Source organism: Aythya marila, assembly GCF_965140915.1.
Source record: "Aythya marila genome assembly, chromosome: 3".
NCBI classification, from domain to species: domain Eukaryota; kingdom Metazoa; phylum Chordata; class Aves; order Anseriformes; family Anatidae; genus Aythya; species Aythya marila.
The window spans coordinates 23,989,808-24,009,646 of NC_139044.1; the positions used below are offsets into that span (position 1 = coordinate 23,989,808).

A 19,839-nucleotide genomic window follows, 5' to 3' on the forward strand; every position below is an offset into this window, starting at 1 on the left:
ACCATAGAGACAAATATATGGATTTTTTTTTTTTTTTTTTTTTTTTTTTTTTTACATTTTATAAGAGGAAAAAAATCCCCTAATGTTACATACTAACCAAAACCACAGACGTTATAGAAAGTATTTCCCCTTTTACAAAGAGGGGAAAAAAGGCAGTTATAAGTGAACTGAAAAGGATTTAGTGGCACCTCATCACAGCCATAAATAAAAATTTAGAAATCAAAGTATTTGATGCTTCAAAAACAAATAAATATAAGGATAGTAAAAAAAAAATATTTTTAAATTAAGTTAAGCTTAAAATTAGCTGGCTTCTCAAATTGAATTACTAATGGTGTATTTAGTTCCTTACTACATAAAGCTAGAAATAAGCTCAAACTAGAAATTCATCATAGTGTGATTTTTAGAAGAGAGATTTTTACATCTCAATTAAAAAAATTCTTATGAGACTGAATGACATGTGTTCACTTTACTACAAAAGAACTAAGAAAATAAATGCTACTGTTTCAATTAAGATTAAAACATTAATTTTAACAATCTGCCAACTTCACCCTCTTTGCTCTGTCTTCTTCTGAACAATTTCCAAATCCATTAATTTAAAGATGTTGTCAGCTATTCTAAGGTTTAAATCATTCTAAATGTATTTTTAAACCAAGATGTCATTTCTTGTATAGATCTCTATCTTGTTTTCCTTCAGGAAAAGAAGGAGGGGGGGAAATGAAATAACTAGAAAAATGATAGCCATTAGCATTTTTGTCCAGAAATTTGATCCATTATTTATTAAAAGTCATTACAAATCTCATCACTGATTTCAAATGAGTTACTGCTGGGGTCTCTGTTCATCTGTGGGAAATTAATACAGAATCAGTGAAACAAAACACTACTTTGCTTCGTATGGTTCTAAATAGCTCATGAAAAGTGAAAACAAAGGACTGACAAAAAATCCTGTAAAACTCTCCCACGTTAATATACAGTTCCCACATACACCTTAGCTCACAATGCACAGCATTTATTGTTTGATATACAATGCTTTAATAAAAAGAATTAAAATGTTACTCTAATTTTATGATACCCAAAAAATAATCTTTATGGAGAAAAAAAGATACACAGTTAACTTCTCAGAACAAAACTCACTGAAACACGAAGTTCAAAGCAGTGTAAGTTGACAACTACATTAAAAGGAGAATAATCTCTTTTAGAGCTGAAACCAGGAAGCTAGGTACTGTTGTGCAACCAGTACAGATTCTAAATTTCAGGTCCAAATTTATGGGTCAGAAAATTTACTGTTTTCAGTAAATATTTGTTTATATGCTGAATTTACTTCTCATAAATAATGCTTACTATCCCTTGCTTATCCCCGTTCGATATGCCTGAGATGACATTTAAAACCTGTCAGATTCAATTTAAAGCTATAAAAGTGGTTTTTGCCCATACTGTGCTAGGTTTGATGTGCTGAGATTTAAACTACCATGAAATCCGCATAAATGCAGGGTCCGATTCTTTTTATACGTATTCTTAGTCAGCATAGGGATTCAGTGAAGGACAGTAATCAAACGCGCTTTATTTAGATTTCTTTTGCAAGAGAATTGAGGGAATATAGCAGGGAAAAAACAGAAGCACTTTTGCTTTAATTACTGTTGTTATTTGTGATCCCTTCCATTTAAAAAAAAAAAGCAGAATTAAAGTTTTTTTTTTTCTGTTTTTTTTTTTCTATTTTTTTTTTTCTTTTAATAATATTTTACCCAATAAGTACCTCCAGCTCAACACAATTTTTTAAGACAACTTTAACAACAATACTGGAGGGGTAAATAAACTGGTTAAAAACCCGTAAATCTGCACTTTGTGTTTATTTAGAAACTCATTTGCTATTCTGGGGCTAAAATAAACTTTCCTTTTCAAAAATAGCCTTCAAGAGCCAACACAGCAAATGAGTGAAGCACAAAGCTTACAAAGATTTCATCTGATGAACAGATGAAATTTAAGTGAAACACCTTTTCTCAGAATGAGGTTCTCAAAGTCGCTGAGACAGGCTTGCTGAGACAGGGTTATAGGAATGCTTGCAAAAGCCAGATTACAAGGAAACAAGGAAATTTGTAAAGGACATTAGAGAACATGCAGCTCATTTTTGATGGAAGTGATATTTGTTATAATTCCACCTCTTGATAAGGAAGAGCCAAAGCCCAGCTACTCATCTGCTCTCCAGCCTCAGCATTTGACAAGAAAATGGGAGTTTGTTAGAAGAGTGCAGAGGGAGCAGTGAGGGGCAGTTTACAGAGACTGCAGCTCATGTTGTTGTAGAGAAACTTTCAAGGCACAAGGCAAGGTATGACTTAGCCATAACTACATGTGGCAAGGTGTGCACCATCTACTAACCCCAGGGAACATATTTTTCCTTATGGTGGGCGCTCATTCAGATGCTAAAATGATTCATAGTAAAAATGCTCATTTCAGCAATATTTCAAGGAAAGAAGAGAAAGTACCTCCTCAGGAACATCTACAGCTGTTTTTGAACAGGAATGGAAAACCAGGGAGTCATGGAAGGCACTGAATAGGCCTTTAGAAACACTGGATGACAATGAAAGGGATGAGGGGGAAAAGGCACTTGATTCACTGTTCAGGGTTTAATTATACAAAATTTGCCATCACTGGTTAACTATAATTAGAATTATGTCTTAGCATCAATCCAGCACATATAAACCAACCTTCACAATGCCATGCCTGTATCATTTCAATGGCACTTAAACACTTAATTCCTTAAGAGTTCTTTTAAGATTTCTGATATGATGGCATCAAGTACAAAAAGCCCCTACACTTATGTCTTCCTCATCTAGCTAGATGCCTGAGAAACTGTTGTTTTCCAGTCCAGAGACAAATGTATGCAGCTGGTCAGATGCTGAAGCTCAGTTTCACCCCAGAGGGCAGATTAATGGATCTGATAAACTCATTCTCTATGAACGAAAAAAGCTGCTTCTAGGCTGTCACCAAATTCACAGTGATGGACACTTGGATTGTAGAAGGTAGCACTGGCTACTCAATTACTTAGCTTTATCAACTGCCACACACGGTATGCCACAGCAGTGAAAACAGAAAACAGGGGGATGGAGAATAAACATAATTACTTGAGCGTCAGGACTTCATCAGGCTGGAGACTGAGTCACTGCCATCTCAGTATCACAGAGGAGTATGAATTCTAAGCGCTCATCACTACTAAGGAAGCGAGGCACAGGAATTACTCTTATTAGAGTAATTACAGTTATTAGAAGATTTGGGATTATATACTGAGCAAACCTGCAGACTAAAATGGCCATCAAAATTAAAATAATGCTTTTTTTTGAGTATGACTGTGCATCAAAGATGGTATGAAGGTACAAAGTATAAGCAAATGGAAGTGATATGCATAAGAAAAGTCAAAATATCAGAGGTCTTCAAAACAAAATAATACTTTCTTTATGGACTCTTCACAGTGGCATAAGATTTCTTAGCATACGCTTGTTCCCAGATGCAAGCAGCTGCTACACGTACTTTTTTTTCCAGGAAACACATGGTTAGAAAATTACACTCCTAATTTTAGTGAAGATGAATATTTTAAGGCCATCCTGAGTGAAATCAGAATACAAATACTAAAACTGGCTTCTGTTTAACCTTATACAATGTGACAAGCAGTTGCTTGCACTAGCATTGCAGAGAAAGCTTTTAAGACCATGCATATTTCAGTGTTGGCCTAGCTGTTTTTTGCAAAATTCTAGTTATATGGCTTACGTCAAATGGCAGAGTGGGGAAGGGAATGTTGTTTTATTTATTAACCACCACTTTTACTATAGATTAAATCAAACTAGTAACCGGGAACTTCAGATAAGCGTGAAGCTAGGAAACAAGAACACAAATTGAAGAGAGAGCCAACTTACAATTAAGTCTCGAATAAGTGAAACAGAAAGTATCCTCTTGATGCCATTTTCCACAATTACTCCAAGACAATTAAGCGCTCCCCAGTACCACAGATAGCTCTGTCCTCCGTGCCAATAGCTTACAAAGGCAAAAGTGAGGGCTGTGGAAAAAATCATTCCTGGCAGACTGGACTGAGATCCTCCCATGGGAATATAAATGTACCTGTAGGTGAAGTGACAGATAAGCAGCGTTATTATGGCTTTCATAGAAATCTCAGAAAAACATCCACTGCAGAATAAATTCATTTTGCAGCATAAAAAAAAATAATAAAATAATTTTACTAATTACCTGGCATTCTATATTTACATTGCCTGCTCCAGTTTTTGCAAAGCTGTAGACCACTCCATGAAATATGTGCACATACCATTTGGCAAAAAGGCAATTTTGTGGTCAAGGAAACTCGGCATTAGGCAAGTGTACAGGATAAACTATATTCTCAAAATTGCAAAAGATGTTCAGGTTTTTTAGACTGCAGTAGTAGTAAGCCAACTTGTATACACAAAAATTACAAATAATCTTTGTGAGAACTTAAATTGTAAGACTTAACAATAAAATGTAAAAAAATCTGTAAAGTCATATATAGTCATAACCCACAAAATGTTTTCCATTTTTCAGAAATGTAGATAAATGCAAACATACTTTATTTTTAAAAGCTTCAAATTTCTGTATCTTTAAATCTTTTATTAAAAATTGTATTTACTGAAAATATCTTCTATCCAGTTCTTGTGTTACATTCACAAGATCTCCTCTGCTAATGACCTTCACAACACATGTACCACCCTCCTGCCCCAAAATACCTGTGTGAAAAACCCTGCATGCAATTATATTTTGGATTGAAATTGAATCCAGGAGACAGAAGCTGAGTCTTTAATTGATGCTTGTAAGTGTCAAGAAAGCAGTACTCATTCAACAGAAGCACCAGCAGCAACGGGACTCTGAAAGCTGACACTGTTTTCTGGGTCACTTCACTTTCCTGCCTGCCTAGAGGGCTACATCCACTTCTGGCAGTTGCAAAATAAGGCATGGCTACTGCTCAGCCTTTGTTTAAAAAGTTGCATATTTCTGTCGACACTTAGGGGAAGCTCATCAGGCAGCGGAGACACCGCTCTGCCCATGAGCACCAGGGAGGGGACGCAGTATGTGAGAAGTGCCAGGGACAATTCCCTCTAGCTGTCACTCCTTCGACATAGCACGCCGTAGCCTCGTGTGAGACTGTTCCTACTTGGTAAGATAATTAAAGGATATTTTTTCTCCACTGAAAATTTCATCACTGGTTTTCAGGTTTGTACATTCAGAGACAAAGATCAGCTCAAAGATTTTAAAGGGAAATTAATGTAGTGCTTTATTCTTAACCTTTGGAAGTAAAATACCATATCGGGGAAAATAAAGTGATGAGAGTAATTATGATGTACGTGGAAAAGTCATTCAAAAAAAAAAAACCACCTTTCAACTGCTCCAAATCCTCTCTAAACATAATATCAATACACCTTTTACCTCCACCTGCTACAGGGAACATCTGATTACGTTTATAGCGATTTTCAGTGTAACTGTTTTTTTATTAAGCATACAAACATAAAGAGAAACTAAAGTCAATAGTTTTTATATATGTTGTGTTTCTCTTCTCTCTCCCCTCCCTGTGTTGTTGTTTTTCCTCTCATCATACATATAAGAACACGGTGTGGCAATAACACGTACTTGCAGCTGAAATCAGTGGGTCTAACTGCAGAGAAGCATGCCGTAGCAGCCTGTAAGCAGAGAGATCCCCTTCAGGGCTCTCCCTGGGATCTGACATGCAGGGTGATGAGAACAGAGCCCCAGACTGCTGCTGCAGACATCTCGTAAACGGCCAGACAAATTCCTTCTACTCCAATGACTACAAAGACGAAAGACCAAGGAAGATCACCTCTTAGGACCTCCTTACACAAAGCCTCCTTTCTCCCTTTTCAAAGGCTGGTTGCTGGATTTTCCAGGTAGGTTCAGCAGTAATAACTCAGTTCCTCTTGCAGGCTGTGTTCCTCACAAAACCACGATCCTCTGAGCAGCCTCCCTCCTGCCTCCCCAGCACAGCACCTCCTGATTCCAGAAAGGTTCACCCACAGGAGCCAAAACGTGACACTGCAGATGCTGCCACCCTCAGCAAAGCTCACCACGGTCATATATTTACTGAAATGCTGTGTTTAAAAGTAATCCAGATGCCATCAGAGAGGACAACTCTCTGCGACAGACACCTTACTCTAAGCCCTGAGGAAATATTTCTACTGACCTCAGAGGGCACTGAATTAAATCCACTGTGCAAAACGTAGCCTTCACTGCAGAAGCAGCTCTGGGTTTCTGTATGATCCCTTTCCCCGAACTGAAGGACAGAAGCTGCGGTATAGGCACCGGCCATCTTGTGGTATAGGTACTGGCCGTCTTGTGAGCACTCGTAGTCTGTCACTGTCTGTCACTGGGACTGGCACTGCCAGGAATGGGCGCAGCAGCACCAGCTTATTCATTTGCCATTGTAGTTCATTTTAGATTGGCCTGAATGGCTTTCAGAGCATTGTGCAGAGAAAAATAGGCTATTTGCTGATTTTTAGTGTTTAATGACAGCAGTTAGTTAATTGAGCAGCACTAATTCAAATCTTGGTGAATCTTCAAGGTCAATGAAGTTTTAGCTCCTGGCAAGGCCCATGGCAATCATGCAATTGAAAATTTCCTTCCACTGCCCTTGAAAAGACCTGTTCACAGAAGAACAGAAGCCAAATGGAGCCATGAAATCTTTGTTAACCTTTCTATCCTCTAGTGTGGGGATTCTGTCTCCTTGCCTGATGGAAAAATGCATAGCAAAAAGCAAAGCCTCTCTCCCTCCCCTCCAGATACCAGAAGAAAACAGAAGCAGGCTGGCAGCCACTTCTTGTCACAAGGCCACTAACTGCCTTCAGATCGTGTGTTCGTGCCTTTGTTTGGCAGGGCGCCCACTGGCAATTTTCAAGTAGGTATAAGAGGCTGATGGATGTTGAGTCATTTCTCTCAAGCAGTGTGAAGAGCAATTCTGTATGTCCTTATGTTATTTACACAGAAAAAAATTGTGCAAAATCCATTATTACATTACAGAACCAGCTTTGGTTTGGCATCAGAGAAAAAAAATGTACATGCTACCTCCTCGTACACACACCTCATACCCAAGCTGCATACCAACCTTCACAGTCTTAAGTGGACAGGACTAGATACAAGCAAGTATGCAACTCAGACACTGTGTAGCCGGGGCCAAATCCTTACCCCATGCCAGCTGCTTTGTGTTCTCTGTTAAAGCCAAAATTGTCTCACTAAAGAACCACAACAAGAGCCCTTTTCATTACAAAAAACACATCTTGCTTCTTTTTGAGCATCGTGGTAGTTTAGAATCTAATTTCTCAATACTTCCCCTGTAATTTTGACATAGAAAAGTACTCATCTGATTACAGAAAGCTACATTTACGCTAAAGGTAAGTGTGAGAGATAATAAAACAGTGAACAGCATTATTAAGCCAGAAAACAGAAGAAATGTATTCGTTCTGTGTTATCATTTATGACATAATACATGCTTTGTAAATAACAATTATGCCTCCAACAAGTAGAATAGCACAAATTGTTTAGAAGACACTTTTTCTGCAATGGTTTCAACCTAAGATGGTTCCTGGAGCGAAATGAAACGGTGCGCCCCTTCAGCTCAAGAATAAGGCATTACATGTGCTAGTAGCTGTAACACAAACCCCAAAAGGACAGCATGGAACCCACCTCTCCTAGGTTTCAGATGAGATTTCTGGACATGGAATAAAGCAAGAATCAGGTCCACACCTTCCCTGTGTCCTTGTGTTAGCACTTCATTAACTCTTTCATATACAAGAACCCAGCCCTAAGATCAAATTCAGCTGAGAATGCTTTGGTATACAAGCATGACGCCGGTATGCAGCACCTTCTTTACACTTGTGTCTATCCCTTCCTTCTAAAAGAGAGCATGGAGTCTTTACACTCACTGTGGCACCCAGAATCTTCAATAACTGGAGACGGCTGAGATTTGAACAAGAGAAGTGGGATGGGGAAGAAAAGGAGTCTCTTACTGTGTGTTAGATAATTGGTCCTCTGTTCACTACCAAAATCTGTGAAGACGAAAGGACGTGCAGAGACTGAGTGAGAGAGAGAGGTCAAGGGGCAGTGGCCACTACACTTTAATGTCTTTTATATATATAAAAGTCTATATAAAAGACATTAAAGTGTAGTAAGAGAGAGAGAGATCCCCATGCTTCCCGTCTTTTGCCTTCTTATAAATACTACCCTATACCTTCAGTCTATTCTGTGATCCTTCTGTGATTTGAGACTGAAAGTTTACACATGCAGAGGGGTTACTGCAGAGCATACTGATCTGCTGCACCACACACAGAACAGCATTACATAAATATCTCATTTTAAGCTTCTGCGCAGTTTTTAAGACTATTTCCATCTCTAATCACAGAAAATCCACGGAGAAGCTCAAAACCCACAGTTCAGGGACTCTTAGCACATAAAAGTAATCAAGGATCTTCATGTCAGACTAACCCAACTCAAAGGAACACCCTTGTAGCAGAATCTCTTAACAGCTCATAAGCAGATTACACATTTAGTGCAGATGTGCAAGGAAGGCAGGCTTATCTGAAAAACGTGGTGCCAACGTGCAACAACTTTATCTTAATTCACATGCACACACAGAAAGAAAACTCAACAGTTATTTGGTGGTCAATGAGCCAAAGACAGAAAAATGATTGAAAGCACCAGAATATTTTGCAAAGATAAATGGATATTAAAGCAAGTGGATTTGAGGATGGTAACTTGTCATGTCCCTCCAGGTTATTTCAGTGGGACAGCTAACTGTCCCCCTCTTAAGACCCAAGAAAATTACAGGTAGGAAGATTAGACCTGTCATACCTAGTATCAAAAAGATGCAGGCTAGGTGAGCATTACAAAATAAAATGTCAGTTTAGTGGAAAGTCAATCCCTGCCAAAGCTCCAGAGGTGACATTTGTCAGCCCTATAGCACTTTTCTGTACCACTTGGATTGATTCCAGGTCATTGTGTGCTTGGTAGGATGTACAGACACAGGGACCCCCAGCTTGCCAACGCATGGCTTCTGCGGCCCTGAGCCTGGCCCAGGCACCTCCCTGGCCACAGCACGGTGCTACTGGGATCAGCGAGGTCGGGCAGACAAGGCCATCCAGGAGAGCCGAGATACTTCATGCTGAAAGGACTGATGAGATGTCATGGCAGGCTGCCTCCTCATGAATACCATGGGCCAGGCTACGCAGGCTGCTCCCAAGCCGGCTAAACCTTCCCTAATGCCAACAGGGTACATCGGAGGAAAGGGGAGAGTGGAGAAATCAATGTAGATTGCATCTCTCAAAACATCTGGGGGGCATCCGAGATGCATAAATATCAATAAATACTGGAAAAATGCTATATAGTAAAAACCAGTTGCCTCCCCCCCAGGCCTGACACAGCTACACATACATTCTCAGGCCTCCCCTCCCATGGCAAAGATGCCATCGATCTCCACATATTTCCACACCCTGTTTTCATTTGAAAGGTAAATGCCATGTTACTTTCACAAATAAAGCATAACTGTGTGGGGGTCTTCTGAATAACCAAGTACCTTACTTTTAGTCCCACTTAGAGCAGCTTAAATCAGCTTATCTACAGCCAGCAAGCTGTTCCATTTACACAACCTATCTGCATTTTAACTCATTAAGTGAACATCAGAGAATTGGATAAAATATGTAAATGGTACCATTTAAATCCCTAAAGTAATGCAGGCATAAACACAATAGCTGAAGTATTTAAAAGTGACATTTACTTCAAGAAAATAACTTTTAAATCCAACAACCACTTTGTTAGCTTTCTTAAAGTGGTAATTTACAGCACAATCGTAAGAGATTTGACAGTCGCTTTCTTAGAAAACACTTGTTTTTTCCTCTTTTGATGATATCTACGTGATAAAGTTTTTAGTTTGATAATGTTAGAAAACCACTAAGAGGAACATTTGCAACCAGTTCAGAATCAGCCTGAAGGGCTTTATTCCTCAAGGCTTTATTATACTGTTCTTAATTCTATATGCCTGTAACTTCAAACACATTCAAGTCTTGAAGTAAGTGTAAGTAAAGCACCTGTTTAAATGTTGTTCTGTTCAGGACCTTTCTTCTACATGTGCGTAAACTTCTTCCTGAACCAATGCCACAAAGCAAGATGCATGCTATCTATTATTTTAATTCCCCTCTCCGTAAGTCCTGGGATGTTATACCCAGAAAAAGGTATATTATACCAGAAAAGATATATAACCAGAAAAGGTATGATGTTATACACAGAAACAAAGTAAATTTTTTATATATATATTTTTTAAAAGTGAATTTGCTTGTAATAGCAAACTGCTTGTAAACACCATAATTTTATGAGCCTTTTCTGGTTTACTTCTGAGAATAATGGTACTCAAAATTTCAATGCCTCTGTGAATTTCAAAGCATTCAGGGGCTTGCCATACTATTCTGAGTTGTATATCTACATAGCCAATATAGTCGAAGGTAAAAAGCAGTAATAAATTTTTCCAGATTACATTATGACAGCAGAGATGGCTTGGAGTACAGTGACAGTGCCCATTCATAAGCATGTATACAAAGTTTTCTCCATGTAGCATTATGCCTGGAGAATCTGATCCTTTAAGGCAACAAAAAGATCTTCATCACTAGTTAAGAAATCGATACTCAAGCAAGCCTGAACAATTCTGAGAACAAATTTATATAGCCAAGCTACTGTTCGTTTTGCTTCTAAACATTTCCCAAGGACTGTCACCATGAAAGAGATGTGGATGAAATATAAAGTGTTGCAGGACACAGGGTTAGAAGTAGAGAGCAATTCCTTCTAAAGCTGGGGCTGGGCTTTCTTCACTTATCCATTTATTTTTTCACCCTGTGTTTTCTTTTTGCAGCTTTAGACCATTGATTTTAAACTTTGTCTCTACAGTATATAATAAAAAGATTTCAGGCGAGTTCTGCAAATTCTTACTTCTGGGTGAACTATTCCTACGTTGTCAATTCAAGCTGTCACTGACTTTAATGGACCTACATGGAGTGCATAAGTAAAGCATATCTGCAAGTCTTTGCAAGACTGTGTCCTACATTAATAAACCTCTTTTAAATCACAGAAACATCTCTTGTAAACAAGACTTTGAAGGCCGAGCCCCACATTTCCACCTGGAATCAAAAAATAACAGCATCATTTGGCAAAATTTCCATTAGGATACGTAAGCCTTGTTCTTACTGTGAAACTCAATTTTTTACATTGTCTAATAATTTTGCTGGTCTGTTGGCAAAGCTTCTTAAGCCCTGTAAGATTCCCTCACCTCACCAGCTTAATATGATGTTTAGACAGACCTTGACGAATGCAAACCCTTTAAAGTAAGTAAGCTAACGCTGGCTCCAGGCAAACCTTGCTAAATTACCACAAAAAATGTTTAATGAGAAATTAAGTCCATTTTAGGCTGCAAAGCATTAATGAGAATATTCATATGCAAGAAGACCCAGCTTTATAAATATGACCTGAATTTTTGTTCACTTTCCAGTTGTTAACATGTTTCCCAACAAAGACTGAGTGTGCAGTTTCCTATTAAAAAACTGAGAAGCATTTTATGTATTTTTCTTCCCTTGGATTCAACACCAAATATGATTCAAGTCAAGTCCGTATGTCAAAGGGCAGATTACTGTGGAATACTGAATAAATCATTTTAAATTTACTCTTGTAAGGAAGCTCATGCTTTCAAAGAGATCCATTTATTTCAAATGAAATTTTAATCTAAATCATAATACGTCCTTTTAATAGAATGACTTTCACTGCTGATAGACTGCTGTGTTCAGTTTTCTCTTAACCTCATCTAGGACTAAAAAAACTCTGCCTACCACCTGTTTTCAGTCCAATACAACGCTACCAGACACCTCTCTTTGATCGCAGTGGAAATGGAAGAGGTTCCACATGACCAAAGAGCCAAAAGAGTGTTCAGATCCCTGAAGTCCAAATCAGGGTCCCATCTCCTCTGCAGATGGCAGGTGGCTACCTGTTGCTGCCGAAACCCCAAGCTCAGTGGCTGTGCAGGAGGCAGGAGCAGGCACCTCCTGGGCACCTCATCCCACACAGAGTTTGCAGAGCTCCCTGAGGATGTTCTGAGCTCCCCTCCCCTCAGGGGCCCAATTCCTCTCTGCTGCTCACAATACACCTACCGCGTGCTGGTAATATCGCAGCTTGGCATGAAGCTCAGCAATCAGGCTATATTCCTCTGACAACCTGGCTGGAGGAGGGATCTATTAATAGCACTGTCACTCTTTGCTTATAAAACAGCAGAGGTCAGGCTCTTTGCCAAGGAGAACAACAGATCTTGTCTCCCAGAGGAGTGCTCCAGCTGCCTGTTACCAGGCTGCCACCAGGCAGAAAAGAAAATGAGATTCAGAGAGTAAGTATGCAAGAAAAACCAAGTCTGTGGCTAGGGCACTAGCCTGAGACATGCAGGGATCCCAGTCCTGGTCTCTGCACTTGCAGTTGCTGCCCATATGATAACAAATCATTAGACAAACACATGAACAAAATAATTATTATTTTTTTTCATTTTCTTCACTTCTGACTATGGCACGGGAGGGCCCACCTCAAAATTCAGATCTCTGTAAATATGGACCCGAGGTTGCAGGGGCTTAACTTTGCCATACAAATTAAGCCTTTGCAGCAAGTCTCTTCCCTTGCCATATCCCTCCTCATCAGAAGTGTGCCCTCACAGCACCATATTTTACAGCGGTTCTCAGCGACAGCTATAGTGACAGCGACAAATTGCAATGTGTTTTTTCCTCCTATGCATGTGTCTGCCCATATTAAACTATTTGTGTTCAGTAAGTGAAAAACTGTTAAATATATGCTATTCACTGCTTTGACCTTGCCAAAAATAAAGCACTACTACTTTTCCCCTTTCTTAGAAAACCACTTGATTTCCATACATTTAAGTACAAGCTATTTAGCCATCCTGCTAATCTTAGTGTGCCAGGTACATCAGACAAAGTGTGGATCCATCCATATCCATGGATTCAGACATTTAAAATACACTCATCACTGTGCACTTAACAGCTACCATTTCCACTATGCCGTGGCCAAAAAAGTGCATGACATGCCATCAGTATAACAGAAACCGTACTATTTCCCTTATTAAGATATTTCCACTTTTAGACAGGGTGATTAAGAGAACCCTGCAATTTTTTAGGTAACAGTAAAGCCTGGTTAATCTTCACAATACCTTTGTGGGGAGCTTGATGGTTCTTTTGCATTTATGTGTCACCGGGTACACATGCATGCCAGTATCCACAGACCACAAGGTAATTTCACCAAACCACACAATACCTTTGCCTTGCTGGGCTACATAGACAAGCGGAAACCAAGGCTTCAGAAGACTTTCACCTGCTACTTCAGATATACAACTCATTATGAGACCAGAATAATGTTTGAGACCATAAGTCCCAAAGTCAGGGAAATGAACACCCTGTAAGTGTTGCAGCCTTCAGATAATATCCTAGTGTCAATAAAACGTACTTGAAAGACATCACTAAAAGAAAGAAAAGGCCTGTAATCAATGTGAAGCGGAAATACAGAAGAGATGCTGCTTAAATATTGCAGGAAATATGATGATTATCAATATATCTACTTAAATACTGAGCAGCATTACACATTCCTCTAAGTTACATGTGCACAAAGTTCAGAGTTGGGCTTCTGACATTATTCAAAGCCAAGTGTTTCACTCTCTGCTCTTGAGTTCACGTTTCCTAGAACACACTGTCTATAGTTCTGGGAAACGACTATTTATAAAATACAGCCAAGGCACTGAGATGTCAAGGCAGAGCTGGGATGACTTAAATTAAAATTATATAGCACCTTTCACGCTAAAGAACACTTACACTCTTTGTAGCCTGTGTCAGAAACACTTCAAACAGCAGCAGGGTTAAATCCCCTCTGAAGTGAAGTACAATCCTGATTTATCAGCACAAATCAACACTGCCTAATTGTTATATAAACGAGACTGGACACCAAATTTAACCAAGCACAGTGAAATAAAATATTTACTTTTCTCAAAGTGGCACCCTTAAATAATGATGATCTCAATTTTTCTCATTTGTAAAGAAAGCCTAGTCAGGCTCTCTTTGCACCAGCCTGGAACATGGTTCAACCCTGATACAAACGTAAGGGGGAAATGTCAGTTCCTGTGAAGTCATGAGCTGGCAGGGGACTGGAGCTGAACATAAAAAAAGAAAAAAATCAACCCACAGTAACAAATTATCTCAATGTAAAGGTAATATACTTCAGTCAGAAACACTGTAGAGCTAGAGCCAGAAATTTAAATATACTTGTAAGTAAAACCATGCCAAGGAGGCGAAAGAAACAGAAGCAAAAAGACACATGCTTAAGGAAAAAGGAACACTAAAAGCCTGCCAGAGAAAAACCATCAGTTAGGATATCACAGAAAGGTAAGTAGAAAATATCCTGTAAATCTTACCCTCCTACAACACTTAGTTGCCTATATGACCAGTTGTCTAAAGGAAGTCTGCTTGTTTTAAAGAGGGAACAAAGAATGACTGAGAAAACTGAAATATTTAATGACTTCTCTGTATTGCTCTCCACGAAAATACCCAAGACAGTGAATCAACAAAACTTGCTTTTGTTTGGTTTAGTTTCTTGTTGGTGATTTCTACCCACCCATCCCTCCCTCCTTTTTTTTCTGGGAAGTACAAGTATAAATCAGAAGAGGTAAAAACAAACAAACAAACAAACAAAACAGGTTACAGACTATTACAACTTGTCAGCAGCACTGCAGTTGGTGCACCCTCAGGAAATTCTCTGAAAGATACTCAAGGAAGCAACTGGTTCACACACTGGGCCACCAGTAATTTTCTTTTCTGTTTTCTGCTTCTTGAATATTTCAACAGACTGCAAAAGGCAAGCATAAACTCCATTTCTTTCCTCAAAAGTGGGGGGAAGCAAGCAGAAGCAAAAAACAAACAAACAAAACCATCCAGCTTGGGAACTGCCTAACCTAAATTTCCAGTAGTGCTTGGGAGCAAACTATTAGATGGCAGCTTCTGCTTACTCTACCTTTACTACTCTGATGGATTAACTGGCTAACCAGTTAAGAAATAACACAGATTTAAGGAGTTAAATAAAAACAGTAACACCAAGCTGGTATATCTTACCTGAAAAACCTCAGTCACAACCCAATCTGTCAGCTAAAGTCCGAAAAACAACCTAAAAGACCTAATGGCAGGATGGAAGGCAGAAGCTCTGGTGTAGCTTTGAAACTGCTTGAAGTATTCACCAAATGTTCAGGACATATGAAAGCTGATTCAGGATTCAATAGTGGTTTCACTTCCTAGTGCCCAGAGAAATGGAAATTGCATACAGAGCGTACATTACTGGGACTAATTTACATCTAAGACCACTGAAATAGCAAACTAAATATAAACCTGGAAAAATGCAATATGCATTTTTTTTTTTTTTTTTGTTATGGACCAATTCCCTTGTTTCAATTTTAGCTCGTGCCCCTCAGCAACAGGCTGTAAGCTCCACGTCTGCAAAAGCATCAGTACAAAATAACCCCCATCCCTCTGTAGCTTTGCACAATGCCAGTGAAGGTGACAAAGTAGGGCGCACTCGTGAACAGTCAGCTTCCCACCAGACTGAATGCAACCAGGAGGGTCTGCACCCACAAGCCTTGTCCTTTTAGGACATGGCAACTTTCTATGAGGCAACTTTCTATGATGGCCTCAGTCTCCATTCTCTCCTGGACACTCTAACACTGTTAAAAATGAATTAAACACAGAAATATGAAAGGTTAGAGTAGATTCACTACGATAGAGACAATTACAGGCTAGAACTGCTGACTGACTGAAAAACATGAATGATGATCAAAGGCTACGAACACTTCACCTGATGCCCAAATCATTCATTCAGATTGCTAGACCATTTAAAAGACAATGGGAAAATGTAAGTGTTCTGTTGATGCACCAAAATATTACCAAGGTAAGTACTGTATTCCTTATGATAACTACATATATATCTTATAATAACTGAGATCAGCCTGTCTGCTCTTAGGAGAAAAGGCCAGACTATATTTTCTTTCATTGCCAACAAGATTTTTGCCATCCATTTCAGATGGATCAGGATCTGGTCTCTATGCTCATTCTCTTTGCCAGGTTATTTTGGCACTGAGCCTTCTCTGCTCGACTCCTATAATATACACCCAACTGTAATCTTTTCAAAATACATTAACAGAAGGATCAGAAATCAGAAAGATTTCTTGACCCTCACAGTATTAGAGATGATGCTACAACTCATTGTTATTTCAAGAGAGGAAAAAAAAAAAAAAGAATAATTGTGTGTTTTATCTTTTTTTCTGTGTGTATTCACACATGCTTTGGCTGGATGCATGCATGTTTTGTGGTTGCAGGGGTGGGGTTCATTAAGCAGAGCATAAATTTAGTAGAGCAGCAAGACAAAAATAAATTCTTTCATCACTAACTTAGTTTGTAGATTGGATTTAGCAGAATAACTTGACAGATATTTTTCCAATTTGAATAAATGTTATTTCAGTTTGTTCAATTTCCGGAGTGCACGCATTAAAGGATTCCATTTTAATCTAGGAAATAATGTTTCCTACATTCAAAAATCTTTATTGTAGAAAAAGCTGATACCACATGCAAGATACAATGATTTTCTTATATGCTGGGCAGAACGGCCATATATAATTACGATCTGGCTGTTCAGTTTTAATCTTTTAAGCACTCCTGTAAGAGAACTCTTACTACGCTTCCATGATCTATTGATATTTTTACTTGCCTATTGATTGAGAAGCAATTATCTCCATAAGGCAGAGAAACCACCATGAAAATACCGTGCAAACTGAACTGCAGTCCTTAACATCAAGCAGCAGTTAAATCCTTTTCTGAGTACACTACAGTCCTACCTTTGCAGCTAAACTGCGAGGTGTCAGTGTTAAGCTCAAATTTTGTTTTAAAAATGCGTGGACAAACATACACTGCTCCTGTTCTCTGTCTCTCAAGCTCTCTTCTTTGCCTTCATGGGATAAGCTAGGCATATGACAAAGCCAATGGGGGTAATTCCTCTCAGATAGGAATTCCCTCTCTCCCTCATCACCTCTCCTCTGAGCCACAGAACAAGCTGCTGAGGCTACTCCTGAGATCCCGACAGGTAACAACTTTCTGCTCCTGCCTGGCACGATGAGAAAGCAATAAGGCTGGAAGTTAAAGGATATGATCACAATCTCATTTAAGCGAGCTCCAACGTCCCTTTAAAGCTACAGAGGACAGCATAGAGCCAACTGTAATGGTCAAATGTTAAAACATTTAGAACAGCCACTGCTGGCAGAAGGAAGCTGAGGAATGTAGGGAGTACTGCTGCCGTTCAGAACACGAGGTGACATCTGCCTCCTCCTGTCCCATGAGCAGAGTGGATGAAAGCGAATGCAGGCAAATTGTAAATTGTAAATTGAGTTTTAGACCTAACTCTAGTTCTAAAATACACATTTCTTAACAATCATAGTCCCTGTGATCAGCAGAATCTTGGCACAACATAGGCTATTTTTATTTGCTAGCTACAACTGAGCAAGAAAACTTAGTCTTAGTTTCCATACAGCACTTTTTAACCTTGTTAGTAGAGTTCAATATTAAATATCAGTACATTCTGCGAAGGAAGAATAGTTGTGATTTCTGTGGCTCTTGTTTTGCTGAAAAGGTTAAATTTAAATCAATAGCAAGGGCATTCTTCCCCATTTTCTACCTTCAGCCACCTTTGCTATGATTTTTCACTTTCTACAGGAGAATAGCAATAAAAAACCAATCTGTGCTGTTCCATTTCAACTCAGAATTTTTGAAAGGTAGGATTATTAAGAAAATGCCTTTATGACCAATCTTTGTGTATTGAATACTTTCTGTATAATTCAAAGACTAAGAAAGTACAGACCGAGTCCACTTTTCAAGAAAGAAAGAAAGAAAGAAAGAAAAGAAAACAAAAAGTACCAACTGCAGGTGACTGACAAACTCCAACACTACTTAAGCCACTGCAGAAAGGAGCACGCTTGGTAGTATGACACAAATACATTGCTTCTTTTATGCTAGCTTACTGGAAAAGAAACAGAGAAAGCCTTACACCATGCAGGCTTGTTTCCTACCTCTTGGATTTTCTGCACTGGGTGCAAGCAAGATAAGGAAGCCAACTGCATCTCCTGTTTACCTGGGTCTGTTCAAAGCAACCAACCCACTCCAACCCTGTTATTTGAACTGAAACACAATACTTAGATCAAAATTTCAGCATTATTTCAGTACCACTTCTAGTCTAGTAATCAGGATTCCTGCTAGAAAGAAAGCAAACAAAAGCTTTCTCTTTCCAAATTTATTACAATAACAAATAAAGCAGCGAAGCACCTTTTTCTCAATCCATGTATCTTGTACTTATGTACAAAGACCCTGCAAGGATCACTGATACCACGCAGCCTTGCCAGACCTACGAAGACTGGCTGCAGGTAGCATCCAACATCAGGCAGAAGCCTGTACACGCTGCGTGATTCATAAAACAGGTCTCTGTGCTTCCAAATTTCCTAGCTGATAATGCTACTAAGATTTAACATTTTGCCAGTTCAGACAAAATCATTTTAGTACAAACACTGCTCTGCTGCAGCTACTGGCTCTGGAAGCCATTATGTGAATGAAGAGGACAAGGCAAATTCTGTTATTATACAGCCATGACATATTTAAAATCTACTGATCCCATGTTAGGCACAGACCTGTTTCGCTTAGTTGGGACAGTATGGACATACTTAAAATCAGGTATGTTTTAAAATAACATGCAGCACCCAAACCTTTTAAAGTGATCCAAAAAGCTTTCAGTTTTTCCCTTTTTTATCCAATTGCCATCTTCTCTAGTAACTAGAGCTCAGCAGCCCTGCTTTTCACAGACACCTGCACAATACAGACACAGGAGTTTTTCCAATGTTCTCCATGTTGCAAGTTCATCTCTTAGTCAGTGTTGCTGGAGGATTCTCTCAAAAGCCAAAACCCGTTAAGGATCACCTGTCACAAAATCTGAAGCACATGGACTGATTCAACAGTACAAAGTATTTGACTACCCCATTTCTGCTCCCCCCCAAAAGGTCACAAACTAGGACAAATACATGTAATTGTGACTTACACAGGGCAGCTCTTTTCACCCTCAGCACAATCCAGCATCTCTGGCTCAGCACTTGCTGTATTTTGTGCTTTGGCAGGAAACCAAGAAGCACTGGGCAGGATTTTACATTGCTATCCTGGTTTCTTACCCAAGGAACACTTAATAGCTCACTGACAGGTAACACCGTACCAGGATTGTTAGAGCAGTAATGAGCACAGCAAGCCTCGCGCCCCCACAGCTACCATTCAGCTAACTCAAGGTGGATCTTTGCACGTGTGCAGGAGAAAAAGGACAGGGAGGAAAGACAAGACTGTTTTACTGATCACCTGGTCAGTCCAAAGGTAGGCATCAATCAGGAGCTCTCATTTATATTTGCTGCTGGCAGGAGATGATCAAGTACGTAAAACATTCAAATTCTCAAATTTGACCAAAAGCTGAATTATAATATGAAAATAATTGCTTGGCATGTTCATCTTCATATTCTAGGCTTTCTTAAGTCACCATGACTAAGACAGTAATAACACACAGAATGTCCCTGAACAAAACCAGCCAAAATATTTTACATAGACCCAAAGTTTTAACCCCTGCTGTATTGCATCAGGATCAGTTTCATCTAATTGCTAAGTGACTGAGCACACATGCTTCAAAGCAAAA

General features: G+C 39.1%; 1 protein-coding gene across 3 annotated transcripts in view; it reads right to left on the reverse strand.

Annotated features, from left to right (window-relative positions):
• Positions 1–19,839, reverse strand: part of HHAT (hedgehog acyltransferase) — a 165,593-nt gene that overhangs the window by 78,293 nt on the left and 67,461 nt on the right. For 2 of the 3 annotated variants that reach the window (XM_082755694.1, XM_082755692.1), the window contains one exon: positions 3,903–4,104. The exons of the other annotated variant lie outside the window; for it this stretch is intronic. In XM_082755694.1, coding sequence (XP_082611820.1) covers positions 3,903–4,104 — 202 coding nt within the window. The remainder of the gene's footprint in view (positions 1–3,902; positions 4,105–19,839) is intronic. 3 annotated transcript variants of the gene reach the window in all.